Source organism: Mustela lutreola, chromosome 10 (assembly GCF_030435805.1).
Source record: "Mustela lutreola isolate mMusLut2 chromosome 10, mMusLut2.pri, whole genome shotgun sequence".
NCBI lineage: Eukaryota > Metazoa > Chordata > Mammalia > Carnivora > Mustelidae > Mustela > Mustela lutreola.
The window spans coordinates 103,185,699-103,207,918 of NC_081299.1; the positions used below are offsets into that span (position 1 = coordinate 103,185,699).

Below are 22,220 nucleotides of genomic sequence, written 5' to 3' on the forward strand. Positions count from 1 at the left end.
GTCAGGCCCTAGACCTGCTCCTGTCCCACTGCTGCTGCCAGTGTGGGATACCAGCAAGTCTCCTGAAAGCCTGACACAGCGGTGATGTGTCAGCAGGCAGGGCATGGGTGAGAGCTTTTGTGCCTTACCTATATAGGCGAGACAAAGTGGCCATTTCCAGGGAGTCCTTTCCATGCCTATGATAGTCTCCTGCTGTGAAACACACTCTTCATCAAGTTCGGCTCCTGACATCATTAGGTTGAGGGTGTGAAGGGTAGTAGCAGTAGAGGGATTCAGAAGAGGTGACAAAGCCCCACTTCCTAGGGCACAGGGTTCATTTCTACCCTGGGACAGGTTACAGGTTGGCGGCTCGGACTGGAAGCACAGGCTGTGATACCTGATTGTAAATTCTGTCCTCTGACTCCCAGAGATCCTTGATCGTATTGATCGTAACCGTTATAGGCTCTGTATGGTCATCTTTTTGGAAAGGCTTCAATATATGTCTGGGCTGTATGACTCATTGTCAAAATTGTTGGTGGGGTCATTTATAGCTTAGAAAAAAAGAAGAAAAACCTTCAAATGAGGAATTTGCTTTCTAGTTTTTTAATGTTTAAATGCTTAATGCTCTCTTAATGCTTAATGCTCTCTTTTTTTAATGCTTAAAAAAAAAACTTAGAAATCAGTTTGATGTTACCTTAAAACCACATTCTGTGTGTCTTAAAAATAAATAAGTAAGTAAGTAAGTAAATAAATAAATAAATAAAGGCTCAGATGAGCCAGAGATTGATGGTAAGGGAAACCAGTCACAGTGTCCAGTGACCTAGGACCACAGCTGAGAATTCATACTGAAGTCCCCATCGTCATTTAGCCCAGCTTGTTTCTTATGTCAATCCTGAAAGTGACCACACTCTCTAGTCTACTCTGTCCCAGTTTGATTCCCAGAACCAATTAGATAACACCCCTTTTAGGAGAGTTTGTACAGCTCCCATTTTTGCAGGCAGAAATGTCTAGAAGACTGCCTCCTGCTTATCCACAGCTTTACCCAGGTGTAGCAGTCGAGGCTAACCCAGCAACACAAACCTGGTCTTCCTGAGCCTCACACCACTTGTGTGATAGGTAGAGCCCGGGCAGGGAACTAAGGCTCAGAGGAGTAGAGCTACTTGTTTAAGGTTACTAGTCAGTGGGAGAGATGGCTTAAGTCCAGGTCTTCTGCTCCCAGTCCTGTGTTTCCATGATACCTTTTCTGTCTAGGATGGTTTTGTTACCATCCTGCTCAGAGCTAAGCTCAACAAATTCTGGAAGCCCCTTGAAACAGTCTTTTCTCTGTCTCTTTAGAGATCAGTAGACAATTCATCAGAACCTCTGATCTAGAATTTGATATTTGACGGATAACAAATTTGTCCCATATCAAAATGGCAAGAGTGATCTCTAGCTGACTTTTCTTTTCCTTTACCTTTCCACATTTGTCAGTTTGTCTTTGTCCAAAAGGAGTGATAGGAGACATCTGTGCATGAAAAAGGGTCTGTTGATATGGGATCAAGTCATACTTAGTCTGAGCCATTGACCAGAGTTTGGATGGTCCCAGCTTTAGTGAGCAAGATGACAGCCCTGTCTTTTCTGTCCTCAAGCACAGGCCTCTCTGAGGGATGGCAGCTTACCAGTGTTCCTTGTCCACTTGGAAACAAGCTTCCACGTGGGCAGTGGTGCATGGCAGCTTCTTGGGGCAGCGTGGGGCAAAGATCTCCTTGTGTTAGAGTCTGTCTGGCGTCTTTGCATGGTTTAGGGCATGTGCTCTCTGTTGTGTGGCCTGGGCAACCAGGAACATGAGAATGCTGATCACTGTTACTGATAGACTTGGAACCTTCTATAGCCTTGGTTAAAATGTAAGCGGTTGACTACCCCTGATTTCCCCCTTTGCCTTGTGTTGGGCTGGGGAGGAAGGGGGTGTGAAAGAGGCAGAAAATCACATCTTTACAAATCCCAACTAAAATCTAGATGTTGAGGGTCAAGTGGGTAGCTCAGTGACTCTCAGTGAGTTAGGCATCTGACTCTAGATCTCAGCTCAGGTCTTGATCTCAGGGTGATGAGTTCAAGCCCCACTTTGGCCTCCATGCTGGGCATGGAGCCTACTTAAAAAAAAAAAAAAAAAAGATTCAGATGCTGACATTTTTCATCCCCCAGTGATCCTAATGGACATCTATTATTTTGCAGATTGAGGAAGGAGAGACCCATGATGGGTACTTCTCAAACTTTGCTGCCAATGAGAATCACCTGGGATGGTTTTAAAACATCCAGTGCCCAAGCTGTATCCCCAGTTAAGGCAAAATCTCTGGGAGGTCCAGGCATCAGTATGTGTTTGTTTACATTTTCCGAGGTGACTGTAGTGTGTGGATAAGTTTGAGAACCAGTTACAAATGGAGATTAAAAGTTGACAAGTAGCCAATTGCATTATCCCCTCAGAGGAGTTTGGCTTGGTTGGAGGGAATGATGACCTCTTCCTCTTTGCTTAGGTCAAGCTACCTGCTTACTATGCTGCCCATGCTGATAATCCCTGAAGGAAAGGAGTCTTCTGAATAGGAATATCCTAAACTACAGCCCTGCCCACCTCTCTCTGTCTCTCCCACAGCCTGGACTTCTTTTCACATAGAAGCAGAGATGATTTGGCTCAGGGGAAAGCCCATGATTTCCGAAGATCTATGAGAGCATCAGCCTCATGTTAAATGAAAGTTCCCACATCCCTCCATGGATGCTAACATTGAGCACATCTATGAATAGGAATGTGCTATATCCTCCAACTTTGGGACTGAGTTCTCCTTCCAGAACTTTCCTGGACTGTATCGTGAGGAATTTTAGTAGAAGCCAGGAGTGCAGCCTCTGGACTTTTCCTTTGTGTACACTGGTGACTTCCACATACTTTGTCCATCCTCCGCCTCTTGGTGTCTCATGCCAGCAAACACATGAGGTGAAAGTTATGGCTTCTAGGTTATGGTCTTCATCTAACTGGTATTCCACAATGGACTGGCATTTCTGACATCGCACATGTCCCCTTTGGTGTCCACTTTTAGCAATCCCACACTTCCTTCCTGGTCCTTCCCTTCCAATCCTCTCTTCCTCACTCTGGTTTCTTTCTGCCCAGGTGTCAGCACCGTGCATCCTGCTTCCCCATCTGCATTGCCAAGCAACCATTTAGAAGCCAGCTCTTCTCACTATCTCAACCCCGCCCAGCCCCACTCTCCACTGAGGGGCGGCCCAGAACTGGGCAGAATCCTGGAGCCCAGCTATCTGGGCAGCGGCAGCCAGTGGGATGTGATGAGGCCTCAGAAAGGGAGTGTATCAGGCGACCTGTCCTCAGGATCCTCTGTGTGTCAGCTTAACTCCAAACCCACAGGTAAAACATAAAGCCCAACAGGTCGGTCTGTGAAATGAAATCTCATTTAGAGTCTCCTAGCTGGGCAGGGGCGTTTTTCATTTCTCTAGTCCCTGGCTTACAGAGTGGGGGTAAAATGACAGGGTCCTATCTGTGCTGGGCCTTCCTAAGTGCCCTGCTTCAGCCTCCCTGCCCATGGCCTCAGTGCTGTTCAGGGAATTGGGAAAGTCAGAGACACACCTTGTGCTCTCACGTTCATGTCATTAACCACACAGGGGAAGTTTATATCCATGGACTTCTACCTTATGCCTCCTCACTGAGGCTGGAGGAAGGGCTTGATGCCTCGTTAAAGACTATTCCGTCAAGTATCCATAAGAATAACGATATCAGGCTAGAGTGAAGTCTTCCCTAACACACTCAGGAGAAAGTCACACTCAACTCACCATACATTTCCCGACACTTCAGTTATTTTTCTAAACCATGTGGAACTCCCTCACCCTCACCGGTTACACTGGTCACCGTACACTTACATTTAAAACTCCCTCATATTTTGGGGCACCTGGGTGGCTCAGCTGGTTAAGTGTCTGCCTTCAGCTCAGGTCATGATCTCAGGGTCCTTGGATCGAGCCCCACATCGAGGGCTCCCTGCTCAGTGGAAAGTCTGCTTCTCCCTCTCTTTGTGCCCCCCCCCCAACCTGCTCATGCACTCTCTCTCTCAAATAATTAAATAATCTTGAAACTCCCTCACACTTAACTGTGTGTAGGAGGAGGCCCCTGGGGCATGCTTCACGAGGTCTCCTGGGTTTGACAGCCCGTTTCCTCTTTAAGCAAAGTTGCTGTGTTCCTGAGTGCCCATGTGAGAAAATGCAGTTGGTGGAAGGGTGGGGATGTTTAGGGATCCTGCTGAGGAGCCACTGGCTGTGCCCCACTTCCACCTGGGCCCCCCTGGTGACCAGGATTCCTCATCTCGCACCTCTCCCCGGTCCTGACGGGATGGCTGCAGGGGCTGACCTGCTGGAGGAACATCTTGGAGAGATCCGGAACCTGCGCCAGCGCCTGGAGGAGTCCATCTGCATCAACGACCGGCTGCGGGAGCAGCTTGAACACCGGCTCAGCTGTGCAGCCCGTGGGAGCGGTAGGAGAGGCCCAGAGCCTCCCATACTGCCATAACTGGGGAGCCTCTGGAGGCTGGGCTTCATGCTTTCCAAAGCATGTGTTGGGCTTTTCTCTACTTGCTCCTTCCGAACAGTCCGGCAAGGCAGGGGGGGCAGGTGCTCTTATCCTCACTTAGAGCTAAGAGAGAACTTTCCTCCTGGCAGAGCTAACAAGGCGTGTCTGCAGGGCGTCTGACTTCCCAGCCCGTCCTTAGTCTGCTTGTATATGTGCCTGCTGACCTCTCCACCTTGTCATGGGATTGGCACATGGTGGAGCCCGCTCAGTGGGTGCCCTCCCGTAGCCACTCACCAAGGCGGCCATTCTCCCAACACTCTCCTCTCGGGCTTGGGTCCCTTGGACGCCAATCCTTCTACATGCCCTTGTCCTGCCCCCAGCCCTGCGGTGGCTCCTGTGGGGACAAGAGCCTCTGGAACAGCTGCAGCTCGGGCACGTGGTGGGGCCTGAACAGAAAGCAGGCACTTGGCCCGCCATGCTTGGGGTCCAGGTCTTGGGGACCCAGACACTCCTGCTGGGTTGGGACAGTATTTCTGGAGGGACAGAATGGGTAGTTTCTGGAAAGCATCTGTTACCCTAATGTGTAATGTGTCTGCTTACACTTTCTGGGACAGGATCTACCTCCAGTTTCTACAGCCCTGGCCTAGAACCCACACCGCAGCTCTACAATGAGAACAGAGTCCTTAAGGAAGAAAACCGGAGCCTTCAGGCTCAGCTGAGTCATGTTTCTAGAGGTGGGTGGTAAAAGCCACACACTGCGCTCCTTCCCGGTCCCTTTCGTCCTGGCCACACCAATCACCGTTGAAGCCAAGAGAAGGTGGAAATAACAGCTAACCAGATCCACCAACCCAAGGTCCCATGTGGTTCTCAGTCTAGAAGGGGTTACTTCCTGAGAGGTCCCAACTGTGGGCCTTCACACTCCCAGGTACTCGGTACAAAGATAGCTCTAGGAAACCCACCACCTCTGTGCAAACCACAGATACTCAGATACTCAGTCATTAGTTATGAACTGGCTACCAGTTAGGTGTCTGTTCTCCCTGTCCAGACTTTACTGCAGCATCATGTGTCTCTCCCCGTCTCCTCACTGCTTCCCCTCACTCACCCAGTTCCGGCTCCTCTCTGCTCAGTAATCCTCAGGACTCTGTGCCTGGAAGCACCAGCCAGATGTCCTCCAGAGCATTCCCAACACTATTTGATGGACATCCAAGGGAGGGGGGGCATCATTTCCTCTGTGACTGGGGGGCAGCTAACCTTAGTGTCAATTGACTTGATCAAATCAATATATGGTCAATAAAAATTATATTTATCTGCAAATATTTATTGAATAGTCATGAAAGACTAATACTTTCCTAAAGGATTAAGCCCAGAATGTTGTGGAACAGGAAGAGATAGCAAGTGTTGTTTTTAAATCTGCCTCTTCAGAGCAGGAAGATGTGAGGGGAGAGGTCACTGATGGGGAAGTAACGAGACATAACAGAGAAGAGAGAAGACGTAACTGCTAAACCATCTTTGCATGCCGGGACAGGCTAGCACAGACCTCAGTGGGGAGAAGTCACTAAGATGTGGAAAAGCACAGTGGGCCAGGCCCAGGGACTTCCCCCTGGTAGACTGACAGCTCCTGCAGCCTGGTTCTCAGAGCCCCTGTCCTTAGTGTCTGGGAAATCATGCAAGTTATTGAGATTCCACAAGCCCAGAAAAGGACAGATGTCCCCATTTTCAAATTGACGAATATAATATATTCTAAAAACTATAGACAAGAAATCTTGATGCTGCTCTTTGGCAAAATTAAAGAAAGGATTATCACACAGAGGGTGTGTGAACTTAGAAAATAGTGAGCATTAGAAACCACAGCGTTTGGGGCACCTGGGTGGCTCAGTGGGTTAAGACCTCTGCCTTCAGCTCAGGTCATGATCCCCCGCTCTCTGCTCCTCGGGAGCCTGCTTCCCCCTTTCTCTCTGCCTGCCTCTCTGCCTACTTGTGATCTCTGTCTGTCAAATAAATATATAGAATCTTTGGAAAAAAAGAAAAAGAAAGAAACCACAGCTTTGGGGGCACCTGGGTGGCTCAGTTGGTTAAGCACCTGCCTTTGGCTCAGATCATGAACCCAGGGTCCTGGGATGGAGCCCCCTGCTCAGCAGGGAGAGGAGTCTGCTTCTTCCTCTCCCTCTGCTTCCTCCCTGCTGCTCCTGCTTTGTCTCTCTCTTTCAGATAAATAAATAAATTCTCAAAGAAAAGGGAGGAAGGAAGGAAGGAAGGAAGGAAGGGAAGAAGGAATGAAGGCAAGAAGGAAGGAAGGAAAGGAGGAAAGAAAGAAACCTCAGCGTTTTCTCTAATAGCAGGGTAGACCTTGTGAAAGCAGAAGATCAAGGGCATTGCAAAGATGGAGACTCCACATTCCCCAGGGTGTGTGGATGTAATGAGCTGACACCCTCTGTTTTTCTAAGCAGATGCGGCATCAGCTTGCATTCCCATTGCCTTAGTTCTGCCCGTCAGGATGGAGGAGCTTGGGCTCCTTGTCCTGCCAGCCTCTGCCCCCACAGTGTAAGTCGTCCTGTGTTCTGTTCCCCAGAGCACTCCCAGGAGACGGAACGCCTGAAAGAGGCCCTGCTGTCCTCTCGATCCCGGCTTCAAGAGCTGGAGATGGAGCTGGAGCGCCAAAAGGGGGAACGGCAGCAGCTTCTGGAAGACTTGAAGGAGAAGCAACAGGAGATCTTGCATTTCCAGGAGGAACGCCTGTCCCTCCAGGAGAAAGACTCCAGGTAAGGGGGAGCCTGATAAGAAGGAAGGGGGCCCTGTTTTCAGATTTAATGGGATATTGACAAGACAGGTATTGGAGCCTTTGGGGGCCCTCAGTTTCCCCTCTGCTATTCCTGATTTATGGATGAGTTTGAGCAGAAGGAAGGACTTCTCTGAGAATGCCTTTTCACTCCAAAGTTGGGAGAGAAAAACCTTATTTTAGAAGGCTTCAGCATACGAGGGGCACCTGGGTGGCTCAGTTGGTTAAGTGTCCAGCTGTTGATTTTGGCTCGGGTCATTATCTTGGGGTCATGAGAATGAGCCCTGCACTGGGTTTGGCGCTCAGCTTGGAGTCTGTTTGGGATTCTTTCCCTCCTCTTCTCCCTCCTCTTCTGCTCCTCCTACCGCTTGCAGGCAAGTGATCTCTGTCTCTCTCAGATCCGTCTTTAAAAAAAAAGGGGGGGGGGGTTCAGCGTATCAGATCCTGGAGAAAAAAAATGTTCTCATCCTTCCTGTTAGTTTAAGGATATTGGTCTCACTGTAACGTAGGAAGCATCCCCACCAGTCATCATGCGCATCCCCGACATAAACCCTATGACTGCCTATCACCAGGAATAGAGCACCATAGGGGCAGGAAGAATACGGAGCTTGTGTGTCTGCTCCCAACTAATGTAGCTAATGGCATGACATCAAGCAAAGTTACTTCCCAACTAACGTAGCTAATGGCATGATATCAAGCAAAGTTACTTCACCTCTCAGAGCCTCTGTTTCCACATCCGTAAAGTAAAAGTAATGGTCTTCACGACCCCTGGGTTGACATCTAGGGCTAAAGCCCCATGATGCGAAGGCTGGCTGACAGCAGGTGGCAGGGGAGCGCCAGGCGCTCAGCGGGCCCTTGCCTCCCCCGTGCAGGCTGCAGCACAAGCTCACCCTCCTGCAGCAGCAGTGTGAGGAGAAACAGCAGCTCTTCCAGTCCCTCCAGTCGGAGCTACAGATCTACGAGGCGCTTTATGGCAATTCCAAGAAAGGGCTGAAAGGTATGTGTTCTCCCTCTCCCCTCCCCAGTGAGCTCCCTGCCCTTACTTAGGATTCTGAAGAGGTCCTTACCCTGGGAGTCGTAGAGCTCTGGAAAGCTACAGAGTTCTGCCTCAGCCAGGTCTGGGGCTCCCAGTAAGAACAAAGTTGTTCTCTCATGTAAAGCCCAGAGGTTGGTGACATGTGCAAGATCCATCCAAGACATCCTTAAAAGTAGTTAGATAAGAGTCCAACTCTGCCTGCCTAGGTGGCCAGAGAAAAGTTGAGCAAAGTCCAGGTTATACAGGGACTTAAAAAAAAAATTCAAAGAACTGTCCTGATGGCACCATCATGTGAGAAGCTCTTGAATATTTTGAGTTATACATATTGCCCCCATGCAGCCAGTACAGCGGGCCCTCTGCTCCTACCCTGACGCGTTCCCCAGGGAGAAAGTTAAAAGATGCACAACATCTACAGAAATACCTCTGTTAGGATCTAAATTCCAAGCCTGGATTTAAATTTTAAACTGTTTTATTGAGGACTTTTTGCCACCTGCTTTAAAATACTGATCTCATGTTGGAGAATCTTCTTCTATTTCTCCATTGTTGTTCAAATTGGGGAGGGTATTGTGAACATCAAGTTAGTAACTCCAACCAGGCTGGAACAGAGTACTGATGTCAATATGATGAAATTTAGAAAAGATTGGGGCATGTAGGTGTCTCAGGGGGTGAAGCCTCTGCTTTCAGCTCAAGTCATGATGTCAGGGTCCTGGGATCGAGCCCACATCAGGTTCTCTGCTCAGCGGAGAGCCTGCTTCCACCTCTCTCTCTGCCTGCCTCTCTGCCTGCTTGTGATCTCTGTCAAATAAATCAATAAAATCTTTAAAAAAATAAAAGAAATTTAGAAAAGATAAAAAGAAACCCTGAGCTTGATTAAAAATATCAGAGGTACAGGATCAGAAGGTCTGGCTCTCTAGCCATTCATGGACTTGAGAATAGGGAGTTACTTAGAAACCCGCTGGGACAAGGAACTTGTAGGCAAAGGTTGCTACAAAAACCAGTTCAACCTGAGACCACAGTAGGGTGAGAGACCGTATCAGAAATATTGTTAGATTGTGGGACACCACCTTGTAAAAGGGACTTTGGCAAACCAGGGAGCAAAGTGAAGACAGGAGCCACCATGCTGGGTGACCAGAAATCTTGAACTGTCAGAGAAACAACAATTTTCAGCCTGGACAAGATCACAAGGAGATGAGACCTGGTTTTAAATATTTGAAGAACTATCAGGTGAAAAAGAGCTGTTGTGTTTGGCATCTCTTTAGAGGTCTGAACAAGGGCCATCAAAGAATAAAGGGCTGTAGAATTTGGACTTACATCATTCTTATGCCTTCCTGACCACTAGAGATTTCGAGGGATGGAATTGTTAGTTTGTGAAGGAATAAGTCTCCCATCCAAGCCCCTTTAAATAGAAAGGGATGACTTGTCAAGGATCCCATAGAAACAGCTCTTGCTTTGGATGGGATGTTTAGGCCTTTCAATTCTAATTTTTTTAATGATCTGTTAAAAAATTCCTTAAGCAATACAGAATTTTCAATATTCAGCCAAATTTGAATTTTCATAAAGACTGATTGGATTTCCTAACTTGCTGATGAGAAGGTGAACCAGAACTTGAAGAAGTATCAGGGGCACCGCAGGCTGAGAGAATAGCTCCCGGAACTCCTGGGAGCACCGGGTCCAGCCTTCCCCTTGGAGAGCTTTGTATCAGGGAGTGTGAGAAGTCCGGTCAGTTGAGATGGTTGCTGGTTTATAGAGGAGCTATGAAGTACCATGGAAGTTTACATTCTACAGAGTGGGCCATGGAAAATGAGTAAGTACGTTTTCCCAAACAAAACAGATACTTGATGGGAACAGAACTCTCAGACTAGTGGGACACACTGCAGTCGGGAGACACTCAAATAAGGGAAACCCACTGAATGGGTGTGGTTATGGGGTATTTACATGAGGAGAGTCTGATCTAAGGTGCCGTTGGGAAGATAAAGAGGAATGGATAGAAGACAACATTTTTAGAAAGAAGCAAAACTTTGTGAGGATTTGGATATAGGGAAAGAAAGATAGGAAGGAGCTTCATGGAGCTTTGGGGTTGGTCGATACTAACCATAGACTGCAGGTGCCCCATGAGGACTTCTCAGGGAGAGTTGCCTCCCGCCTTATAAGGAGACCTCCGGCCTCCTTATAAGACGCTCTAGCAGTATTTGGTTACTATGGTGATCATAAAAACATAATGCAAATGAGTAAAAATAGAAAATATGGGATGTTTCCAGAAAATTTCTCATAGTAAACTCTTATCCCTTATAACTTGTGGTAACAGCTTGGAGAAGCCTTTCTCTACGAACTTCTTGGGAACAGTTTTTCATTTGTAAATTTAGTTTGATTTTTTTTTTTTCCTTTCAATTTTGTTTTCATACAACAGAGGAAAAAGAATCCCTTCAGCCTGACTACATCCTCTTTCATGCCTTTTTCCCTTCTTATGGTTGTTTTAGGAGTCATTTTAAAGCTCCTATCTCTGAAACCCCATAGATTCTTATCCTTAATTCTATAATCCCATGAGAACCATGAATTCTTGTGGTAGCTCTTTCACATACTCATTCGGTCACAAAACCTGTCTGAAGTGACCAAAGTGGTATCCACAGACTTGACTTAACCCCACTCAGTGGTAATGTTCACCCGGCTCGTCATGGAAATATGAATGTATTTGCCTAAAGGCCTGTGGCCCAGAGACAACCTGGTATGTGGGCTACATGAGAGATGGCGTACGGATCCTCTGGCCTTCCTAAACACCAAACCAAATTCCACTTTTTGAAATCTATTTGGCTTCAAGCTTTCAGATAAGATATGTGGTTTAGTAGAATATTTCTTAGCTGTCTTCATCCCTAGTACAAAGAAACAGACTGTGATAGCAAACAGAGATTTAAAACAAAACAAAAGCGTGGTGAAGTAGACTAGTTCAGTGAGTTGTGACCCCTGGCCTCTAGAGAGACTCGCGTTCCTCCATGCTGCCTGCGAAAGGCCCGGTGCCTCGTCTCCTCTCCCTCGTGACCTCCTCCTCCTTTCTGCTGTGACCCCTGAGCACTGAGGCATCAGCTTTCCTCCTCCCAAATCCCCAGGACTTCTCTAGCCCAGTGCCGAACTGCCCTATCTCTGAAGACCCTGCTCTCTGGCCTGTAGGACCAGGGTGACCGTGGAAGTCAAATAATAATAGGCTTTGACCCCACCTGCTCATGGAAGGCTCTCCAGATGCAGGTGGGTCACATGAGCCTCGAGGCAGTTCCAGTGTGTGGTATCTCGCTCAGTGAGTGGGAGACCCACGCAGCAAAAGGAGGCAGCTCCATCCCAAAGGCCTTGCCTCCTGGGGCCCTAAGAGGACAGCAGGGTCCAGAGTAGAAAGGAATGCCTGAGGAGTGTTCTGACAAATGCTTGGAAAAGCTTGGATCTGAGCCACCACACCCCTTCTCTCTCTCTTCTTTCAGCTCCCACCTGGGAAGCCTGTCTCCAGGTCCCTTTGAGCAGTGAGCTGAGCCACCTGGTGGCAGAGATCCGAGCTTTGCGAGGGCAGCTGGAGCAAAGCATCCAGGTGAACAGCTGTCTGAGATTGAGGCTGGAGCAGCAGTTGGATGGCAGGGGGAGCAAAGCCAGCCTCAGCCCCTCCTCCACCCACCAGGAGGACCCTGGAAACCAGCAACCGCTCCTCCAAGGTAGGAAGGGCAGGGGCACCATGCCAGTGGGGCAGTGGCCAGGATGTCTGTGGTGGAAGGGATCTTCCCTCTTCCACACTCCTTAGGGTCCTGGTGAAATCAGAGTTGTTTCAATCTACAACCTTGGGTGAGAGGGTGGGAATGAGGGTACCAGCTGGCTCAGGCCCCAGATTCTGAGTTTGCGGGTACAAGTTGCTTGCCTTGGGCAAGGTGTTTGAAGTCCCCAGGTACTGAAGCCTTACTTTCCTCATCTTCAAGGTGAGGACAATAATCATATGTATCTTATGGACAATCATATGTATCTTATATGGTAATATGGTAATTAAGCCTTAAGTGCAATAATTTATAAGTGCCTGACACGGTATGCATCGCTCAATAGTTAATAGCTTGTGAGTTAATATCTATTCCTTGTACTTGTGGAGTGCTTTAAAATTTACCACGAGTTTTCAAACAATTTTCCAAACTGTTTCATCTGAGGTAAGGGAGGTTTTACTTTCATATTTCAATGTGGGAAAACTTTGAGATTGAGACATTAACCAGCTAAGACCCAGGATTCGAACTGGATGTTTTTATTTCCAGCTGCTGGCCTTCCTCCTCACCAGCCTCTGTCTCGGTATCGCTTGCCTTCCAGATTCCCATTCCCTGATTGGAGGGGAGCTCAGCTGAGTGGAAACCATTCCCGTCCCGCAGGCAATGCTGGTTGTGGAAAGCAGGGGGATGATAGCTCCCTTTATTCCCAGTGGCTGTCATCTCCTCCCCACCCCTCCCCTCCGCGTCTGCCCTTCCAGATACTGCCTTGCCTGCTCTCTCCCTCTCTTCTCAATGTCCTTCATCCAGCCCCCTTCGCCTAGCTTCAGTCTGAATGTTAGTACTGTTGCCCTCCATCTTGACACACTCATTTCAACTTATTCTTTTCTTTTTTTAATTAGCCATCTTCTCTCACCCCCAGGACCCTATTTTCAATTTTATTTCAGTAGGAGCCATTTCTTCTCAAGATTCTCTAAAGATGAGCTTTCAGACACGTTCCTGCCTGCTCTTCCTGGGGCATGTTAATCCTTAGCTTTTCCCCCTGGTCCTGCTAGACTTTCACCAATTAGGCACTGACCTCACTTGTCAAATGAAGGTGACACTTCCAAGATCCTGTGTTGTGGCCATTAGATGAGAAAGTGTCACGTGAACTGTGTCCCATAGTAACTGCTCAGCCATAAATAGGTGAATGCCTGGCTCCCCCTGGGGGAGCCGTGATGGTTGTAGTGTTCAGTTATAACTCCCCACTCTGCCCTCCTGGCCCAGCTTTCCTCCGTCACTGTGTCCCCATGACCCCAGCCAGGGCTCAGCCCCAGTGACTCCGACACTGTGCCCTCTCCTTACCCACCACAGTGGCCTGAGCTGGAGATCTGGTTCTAGGCCACCTCCTGAGCAGGATTTCTTGCCTTCTCTGATATTTTCCACTTCTTTCACTGTAGGATTGCTGCCTGGTTTCCAAGAGGATGTCTCTAACCTGCTGTGCCTTCTGTCTCTACCCTTCTCATCTGGCTACATTTTTCCCATCACTAACTCATCAGAATGATGATTGGGGGCGCTTGCGTGGCTCAGTGGGTTAAAGCCTCTGCCTTTGGTTCAGGTCATGAACCCAGGGTCCTGGGATGGAGACCCGCATCGGGCTCTCTGCTCAGCAGGGAGCCTGCTTCCTCCTCTCTCTCTCTGTCTGCCTCTCTGTCTGCTTGAGATCTCTGTCTGTCAAATAAATAAATAAATAAATCTTTAAAAAAAAAAAGGGGGAATGCTAGTTTAATTGCCCACAAGTCCATTCATACTTTGATTCCGTATTTTTGACACATATACTACACATATTGATGTGGAAATATTGGAGTTCAGAGCTCAAGAAAGAATTCTTGAGACATTTTCAGTGCAAAAAGGTGTTCTTATGATAGCACGGGGACAGGACCAGTGGGCAGAAAGAGCGGCACTGGGGCTGTGAGGAGCCATAGATTATATAGTTTGGAATTGGGAGAGCTACAGGCAAAGGGAAGTTTCCAAAAGGACTTTAATATGCTAAAGAAGACTCATGAGATCCTGGAGACCTGGCTTTTGTCAAGCTAAGACTGTTTTTCCCTCTAGTAGGTCATTAAGTTTAAGACAGTTGGGGTTCCTATAATGTCTTATTCTGCCTGCCTCAAATGTGTATCAGTGGACTGCAGGTTATAAGGAAATTTAACTTTATGTACATTTCCTTTTGCCTTTGTTCTCTGCATCATAGGTTTAGTTACAAGGCAGTGTACTAAAAATTGCACACATAATTGTATTCAAAACGCAGGCTAGAAAAATGCTCCTAATAATCTTTCAAACCAGAAGTCGCTTCTCATGGAGCTCGCTTCCATTAAAGGGACATGTTCTTGTTCCAAACTAAGGGATTTGTTTGCTGTTGCTTACCGTCACAGTTGGGGTGTAATGAGGACCAACCACGCTGCCTTAGGTCTCTGCTGGTGACAACTAGGCTGTGCTTGGGTTTGGTTAGTGGTGATTCCAGGGTTGCCGAAAATTTTTATTGTCTTTACATCCTAGACTCCAATGCTTCCCCTCCAGTCCGAGATGTTGGCATGAATTCTCCAGTGCTCACATTCCCTAGCCTTTCTGCTGCTGCTCCTGGCTCAGAGACCACCATTTTCAAGAGGACAAATGGTAAATATGGCAACGGAAGGATTCAGGGATTGATGATGGAGAATTCCCAGTACACGTAGCCTGTGGTTACTAATGGGCACATTACCTGAATGTAGAGATTTTTCTCCTCGGGTCCCAAAGTCTTTAGCCCTACTCATTGCACCTTCTGTGGCTACCTTTTTTTTTGCCATTATTCTTCCTCCTGTGGTTTTCCTATTGCTCTGTTGTGCTTCACTGCACGGTGATCTCTCCATCCTTGAAAGTGCTCTCTGTGTCCGGCTTAATTTGTCTCTGTCTTCTTTTTATAAATGGGTTTATTTTTTATTTATTTTATTTTATTATTTTATTTTTCAGTGTTCCAAGATTCATTGTTTATGCACCACACCCAATGCTCCATGCAATATTTGCTCTCCTTAATACTCACCACCAGGCTTTCCCAAACCCCCACCCCCCTCCTTTCCAGAACCCTTAGTTTGTCTGTCTTCTTAACTGGAAATTTAAAATTTTTCATTAAAATAATATTTGTCCTGGATATTTCATTTGTCAGTAAGGATAAAATTTTTCCTCCTGGCAATTTGATCATTATGAGATGATGTAGGAAAGATCATAAAAACATAGAACCCAGAAATCTATGGACTTCACACCTTGCTGTACTTTTCCCAGAGTGCCTTTCCTATTCCTGGCCTCTTTACTCCTTGATGTCTATTTTAGAATGAAGTGGACTGAGGATATGCTCATCACTGTGGATTCTATGTTGTTCTGGTCTTGTTTTTCAGAGCTGGATTTGGATGCTTCTCCAGTGACGAAGAATCCCAAGCTGGAGGGTGAAGCTACTGATGGCTCCTTTGCCAATAAACATGGCCGCCATGTCATTGGCCACATTGATGACTACAGTGCCCTAAGACAGCAGATAGAGGAGGGAAAACTGCTGGTCAAAAAGATAGCAGATCTTGTGAGATCAGCCCGCACCTTCCCTGGCCTTGAAACTCAGGGCACAGAGGTAATCACACTGTAGGTCTTAAGTGTTCCTTTTCCTTGTGTACTTTTTCCTTCTGATCTTAGCTCCTTCTCCCACGGCATATCTCCCATAGCTGAGCCTACATCTTCTGCTTACACCCAGCTGGGCCTTTCTTCTCCATCTCCTGTTTTCACTTTACACTCTGCCCTAACATTTTTTTTCTCAGAAATACAGAAGAGGCAGAAGAGAATTGTCATCCTCATCTGTAGGGGATTTGCTGAGTACTGGCTTATGTGTCGTGCTCTACTGAGCACCCTTTCCTCGCTTATTATCTGGTCCATGGCCTTGTACATGGTCATCCATCGGCAGAGTAAAATCACTTAATCAGGCAGCTGGAAATTCAGGATTTGCATCCGCATGGGCCACATGCTGTGGAAGGGGCGAAGCCTGGCAGCCATGGGATTTCTCTGGGCAGACTGAGCAGGGCAGGGAAGCAGGCAGCACACCTTCTCAGAGCGTTTCCATATTCAGAGACCAGGTACCAGCTGCAGTGCTGTTTGAGGCACTGGAGGTGCATGGATGTGCAGGGACAGCCCTGTCTGCAAGAGCCTCCACCCCAGAGAGAAGGCCACATATCCAAGTAAATAAGGACAACAGGGGGTCTGGGCTCCATGTCAGAAGCCATGCTCTGAGTTGGGAGGGTGCAAACACAGAAGGGGTCCTTGGTCCAGGCAAGGAAAGTCACAGGGTCCTAGAGGAACCACTGGCAAGATACACGGCTTCTCTGGCTGGTGGAGGATAGCATCCCAGGTGAAGGGAATGGCATCACAGTCCTTGGAGCTACAAATGGTTCAGCCCAGTTGAAGCAGAAGGTATGATTTAGAGATACGCATGGGGGTGCCCAAGCAAAAATCAGGGACATTAGACCCGAGAGCACAGAGCAGGACTAGCAGCTTACAGAGAGTATGAGAGAAGTCAGAATCTAGTGATTCTTACAAGTTGGGGGTCACTGCTGAAATGGAGATCCAGGGCTTCCAGGTTTAAAAATGGTTTCACACGTTCAAGCAGGCCCATGCTTGTGCCTCATTCTTGAGGGAAACCCGAGCCCTGTGCTGAGGGAGCCGGAGCAGGGGGAAGGGAATGATCGCTCAGTCTGGTGCCCAGGGCAATCTCTACTTTCTCCCAGGTGCCGGGCAGCAAAGGCATCCATGAACTTGGGAGCAGCGCCCAGGCCCTGCAGCACACCCTGGACGAGTCGGCCTCCCTCCTCACCATGTTCTGGCGAGCGGCCCTGCCCAGCTCTCCCAGCCCTGTCCTGTCTGACAGCACAGTGAGTGGCAGCCTCCTTCATCGCTTCTGCCCCAAATGCCATTCTGCCTCCTCAGTTCCCAAGTCCTAAACGTCAGGGGCTGGACAGTTGAGATGAGACAGGGGGGCCTTAGGGGAGCGTCCCCGGGGGAAGACTTGTCATCCATGGTGGCGGCTGGCAGGGCAGGTCCTACGACATCCCTTCTCCTCCCACCGTGTTTGGGTTCTTTCCCTTTCTGAACTTAGCTGAGCCAAAAAACGTAGGGACCTGTGAAAATGTCGACATCTCCTTTCCCCACGTCATCCCCACAGAATGTCACCATGAGATGAGCAGCTTCCTAGAGCCACCCACTGCATCCCACACACGGCTTTCCTCCACCTCTCTGGGCCAGGCCTGGAAGAGTCAGCCGCCCTACCACCAGGTGCTCTCAGATATGAGGCCTGAACTCTGGTCGGGGGGAGTGTGGACAGCAATTTTTCTCCGTCTCCCCCTACCAGCCCCATCTAGGAGCCTGAGGCCAGATTAAAGCACTAACACCTTATGGGCCCCAACTATGCTGGTTCTGAGGCAGAAGGTGTTCTGCCATCTTGAAGTTGTTCCAAAGATTTACAGAATCGCACACTGTCTCCCTAGGCAAAACACGCCCAGCTAGCAAGTCTTATCTGTGAGGCCCGGTACTAGAACCAATGTCAGCACTGAATGTGTGCTCTTGGACTCATCGAGCCCAATGAGCCCATTGGACTTTCTGAGCACTGAATGTGTGGTCAGGACTCACCGCTGGGAGTCGTGGCACTGACTGGGGTTCAAGGCCTCTACAGCCACAGGAGTGGAGGCCTGTGTTCATGTGCATGGGGGCTCCCAGGGTCTCAGTGTGCTGACCTAACTCCCTTAGTCTAAGTTGGCCTCAGCTGGAGCCTTCTAGTGTCTCTCCTGGAGGGACTCCAGTCCAGAAATCATTGATAGGATTATAGAATCCTGCTTTTGATTGTCAAGAGCCACAAAGCGTCTGGTTCTTGAGGCCTTCTGACCTGTGACAGAGAGTCTGTTTCTCTTCCCCAGGGACAGTCCCTGCAAAGGGAACTTCTGGAACTGAGAACCAGACTGTCCAAACAGGAGAGTGTCCTTCAGAGCACAGCAGAGCGTCTGAAGACCGCCAACCAGCAGAAGGAGAGCATGGAGCAGTTCATCTTCAATCAGTGTGGGTGCCCCTGAGCCAGGGGATGAGAGAGGAAAGTAGGGGTGGGAGGACTTCCAGGCTCCCCCCTTGTGCTGCCGATGGACCAGGACCAGACAGACGGGGTGGGGTGGGGAGGAGGGCTGCAGACCAGTGTGTGATGTCCCCAAACCTCCTGTGCCATGAGTAATTGGGGATGCGGAGGGAGGGGTGCATGGGGGCAGCAGGAGACCCTGATCTGAGCTGCCAGAAAAAGACCCTTTGGTACACACTAGGCAAGTATGGCCCCAGATGGTCACTTCTACCTATTGGGCTGTTTTGTTGTTTTAGTGACCAGGACACATGATGTTTTGAAGAAGGCAAGGACTAATTTGGAGGTAAGGACACCACTGCACCTGCCAGAGCCACAGAACACAGCCCAAATCCATCCCCACCTGTCTCCAGAGTCTGCAGATGATCCCCGACCCACTCTGACCTTTCAGGAGATTTTAGTCCATTCCTAGGACTCACGTCCTCACTAAATGTCCTTCTAGCTTCGCTCCCCATCACCTCTCCCACCCCAGTCCCTTCCCTGCCATCTCATCTCCCGGTGACATCGTGACCCTCTTCTCTCCTCACCGCACTTCTTCCCTCCTCTAGGCCAAGTCAGGATTCCAAGGAAAGCAAGTGAGTTGATTCCCAAGACCAGAGGACATGGGGAGTATGCCTCTGAATTAGCTTCTAGGAAAGGGGCTCTGGGGCCAGCTCTAGTGTTTCCTGTAGCCCTTTTCACTTCATGAGAAAATAAACCAGAGATGTCATCAATTGATTCTGTTGCACACTCTATTGGCAGAGAATAGCCATTCAATCTTGGTCTTTCTTTTTCCAAAGGAAACCAACCATTGGGTCTTCTTGACCTAAAAGAGAATTTGTAATAAATAAAAATGAAACTTGAAGGGAAACATTTTATGTATATGGCAGGTATTCTGTACATTTACTTAAAATACTAATCCGATCCCTAGCAAGTAAGCTGAAGTGTACCAAATGGCTTGTAAATCAGAAACTAAACCCTAGGGGAACCAGGTGGCTCAGTCAGTTGAGCATCTGACTTGATGTTGGCTCACGTCTTGATCTCAGGGTTGAGGCTTCATGCCCTGTGTTGGGCTCCACGCTAGCCAAGGAGATTCCTTAAAAAAGAATAGGGAAAGAAACTAAACCCTTCGTTGGACATTAAATTTCTTCCATAAGCAATTGGACCTTTTCCTAGGAATGTTCCTTATGTAGCCTAAGAGAATATTGATCCCATGGTGTGAAAATGGGTCAGGCCATGACTTTGCCCTCCCCCCAACCTTTTTTTTTGTTTGTTTGTTTTTCTAATTCCCTTTTTTTTCTTCTCTGATGATTCCTTTCTTTCCTGAGCCTCTTTAGAAGAACACATACAAGATGACCTCTGTAAAGCCTTATTCCTGTCCCAGCAAAGGTAACCCAATGGCCCCACACACCCACTGGCTTCCCCATCTTTGGAAGTTTCCTCTGCACTTTCCAGAGACCAATGGAAAGGCTTGAGGCCTGCGTTCCAATCCCAGGCTTGTCACTAGCTGGCCCTGTGGCCTTGGCCCATCCATCTGTAAGAGGTGGCACTAGGGGCTGTTGGAGCTCCCTGCTGACGGGGCCCCTCCCTCTCCTCATTAAGTACATGGGACATGAACTGAGCAGGGGACTTCCCTGCATTACATCCTCTCCTTCCTACAACAGGCTGTTTCTTCATGGGCATGTTTCATACTAAGTGCTTCGGTTCCTGGGAAGTCACAGAAGCCATTGTTTTGCTCCAAGTGAACTAGGGAGTGGACTGGCCCATGAAGATCTGAGCACCTCGTGTGCAGTGGCTCTGAGCAGGGCTGTCACCCACCCAAGGTGGTGGGGAAGCTCCCCTCTCACCTGGTGGCATGAGGGGCTCCACAGTTCCACACCCCCTCCCCTGGGCTCATCCCTTTGACAGGCTCTCACTGAGCTCCTGGCTCAGCCCCTACCCAGTGCTCACTGCAGGTCAGGGAGCCACCAGCAGAACCTGATACTAGGTTCTCACCTTGTTGTATTTCTGTCTCCAGGTGAAGTCCCTAAGGGTGCTGCCGTGCACCCCAGTCTTGTGACCCTTGCCTTCCAGGAGCCACGGAAGAAAAGGAGCCATCAGAGGTCCTTCAAACAGCAGGAAGCCTGGGCCTGTCCCCCTTTGGTGCAGATCCCAATCTGCTGAGGAGACCTGGAGCCCAGTCCTCCACACCTGCCAGAGGGTCCCATCCTCTTGCCAGTGGAGGAGGCTGAAGGGCAGCCAGCCTCTCCTGTGGCTGAGGAGCACCACCCGCCAGGGGCTGCTCATCCCAGCACTGGTCTGTAGAGGAGCTCCTGACACTGCTTCTGCGCGCCTCACTGGCCTGGAAACTGGCCACAGCCAGTCCTCGCTCCAACGCCTACCCTCAGACAGTCAGCTCAGGGGACATAGCACCCTGCTTCCTACAGATGGGACCCCTGATCCCCACATAAGAGCTCCTCAGCCCGTTCCAAAGCCCACGAGTGACAGCAGTGCCCCGAGGGCCAGTGGGGCGCAGCCAGTACAAGTTCCAGATCCACGCTTCCCTGGGCCTGGCTTAGCCCAGCCGCCGTTCAGCTGGGCGTCTGTCTACACCGAGACTCCTGAGTGCTTCGAATGCTCCTGGTGAAAGCGGTGGCTTCCCACGTGCCATCTCCTGCTTAGCCTAGCACCTCCCAGTTCCCTTCTTTTATGATCTCCAAAGTGTGGCCACCTCACTCTGAATACGCCGTTCCCTTTCATCACCCTAACTCCTCTCTGGGGAACTCAGGCTCAGGGCCAGCCCAAGCCCATTGAAAGTCCTATAAGACAAACCAGTGATCATTTTTAAGAGGCACCTGAGAAGCACCAGTTGTGGGAAAGCCTAGTCTGTGTCCTGACAGTGCTTTAGAAGGCATGTATGTGTGTATAAATGTACGATAGGTATTTATCTATGTTGCTATAGTAATTTGTCGAGGGCAACATAACTGGCGGACAGGGTCTGTTAGAGGAAATGAAACAGTCCTTTTGGCGGCTATGAAAGTAAAACGTGTACAAAGAAATAAAAGGTTTTTCCTCACCTGCTCTGTTTCTGATTTCGGCACCAGTCTCTAGGCTGAGCGTGTAAGAGTAGGAAAGACACACTGTCCCTAAAAAGGTCATAGACTACTGTTGAAGTCTAAGTTTAAAAGGAGTTTTGCCTTCTCTGTCATTTTGTAAGAATTCCCAATTTAAAAATATTAGAGAGTGGTTCTTAGGTTTGGAGAGTCTTAGAATCAGCAGTGGAGATCACAGGAGCCACTTCCTGGGCTCCAATCCTAAGTATTTCATTGATGTGTGGCCCCAGAATCTGCATTTCTTACACAAATATCCCCAGGTGATTCTTTTTTTTTTTTTTTTCCTTTTGGGTTTCAGAATTTTGTGTGTGTGTGTGTGTGTGTGTGTGTGTTTAGCTTTCTTAAAAAAAAAAAAATTCTTTTCAGTGTTCCAAATTCATTGTTTATGCACCATACCCAGTGCTCCATGCAATGCGCGCCCTCCATAATACCCACCACCAGGCTAACCCAGCCTCCCACCCCCTCCCCTCCAAAACCCTCAGATTGTTTCTCAGAGTCCACAGTCTCTCATGGTTCATCTGCCCCTCCAATTTCCCCCAACTCCCATCTCCTCTCCAGCTCCCCATGCTCTCCATGGTATTCCTTATGCTCCACAAATAAGTGAAACCATATGATAATTGACTCTGCTTGACTTATTCCACTCAGCATAATTTCCTCTAGTCCTGTCCCAAGTCATCCTTCCTGATGGAGGCATAATACTCCATAGAGTATATGGACCACATCTTCCTTATCCATTCGTCTGTTGAAGGGCATCTTGGTTCTTTCCACTTTGGCGACTGGCCATTGCTGCTATGAACATTGGGGTACAGATGGCCCTTCTTTTCACTACACCTGTATCTTACCCCAGGTGATTCTGATGCAGACCTCAGTTTAAAACTGTTGTTCTCCAACATTGACCCAAAAGTATAGAGTTGTTTCACTTCGATTGATAACCTTTAA

The 22,220-nt window shown here is 48.6% G+C and overlaps 1 protein-coding gene across 26 annotated transcripts in view; it reads left to right on the forward strand.

Moving 5' to 3' along the window:
• Positions 1-21,244, forward strand: part of PDE4DIP (phosphodiesterase 4D interacting protein) — a 213,783-nt gene extending 192,539 nt beyond the window's left edge. For 9 of the 26 annotated variants that reach the window (XM_059138369.1, XM_059138376.1, XM_059138370.1 and 6 more), the window contains 14 exons: positions 3,116-3,367; positions 4,350-4,481; positions 5,131-5,250; positions 7,086-7,275; positions 8,165-8,289; positions 11,793-12,017; positions 14,583-14,699; positions 15,455-15,678; positions 16,823-16,966; positions 18,005-18,143; positions 18,450-18,496; positions 18,759-18,785; positions 19,527-19,578; positions 20,263-21,244. In XM_059138369.1, coding sequence (XP_058994352.1) covers positions 3,116-3,367; positions 4,350-4,481; positions 5,131-5,250; positions 7,086-7,275; positions 8,165-8,289; positions 11,793-12,017; positions 14,583-14,699; positions 15,455-15,678; positions 16,823-16,966; positions 18,005-18,143; positions 18,450-18,496; positions 18,759-18,785; positions 19,527-19,578; positions 20,263-20,420 — 1,952 coding nt within the window. In that variant the 3' untranslated portion in view covers positions 20,421-21,244. Of the gene's footprint in view, positions 1-3,115; positions 3,368-4,349; positions 4,482-5,130; positions 5,251-7,085; positions 7,276-8,164; positions 8,290-11,792; positions 12,018-14,582; positions 14,700-15,454; positions 15,679-16,822; positions 16,967-18,004; positions 18,144-18,449; positions 18,497-18,758; positions 18,786-19,517; positions 19,579-20,206 lie in introns of those variants that run through there. The other 17 variants (XM_059138378.1, XM_059138392.1, XM_059138382.1 and 14 more) reach the window with 8 other exon arrangements.
• Positions 21,245-22,220: the final 976 nt, after the last annotated feature.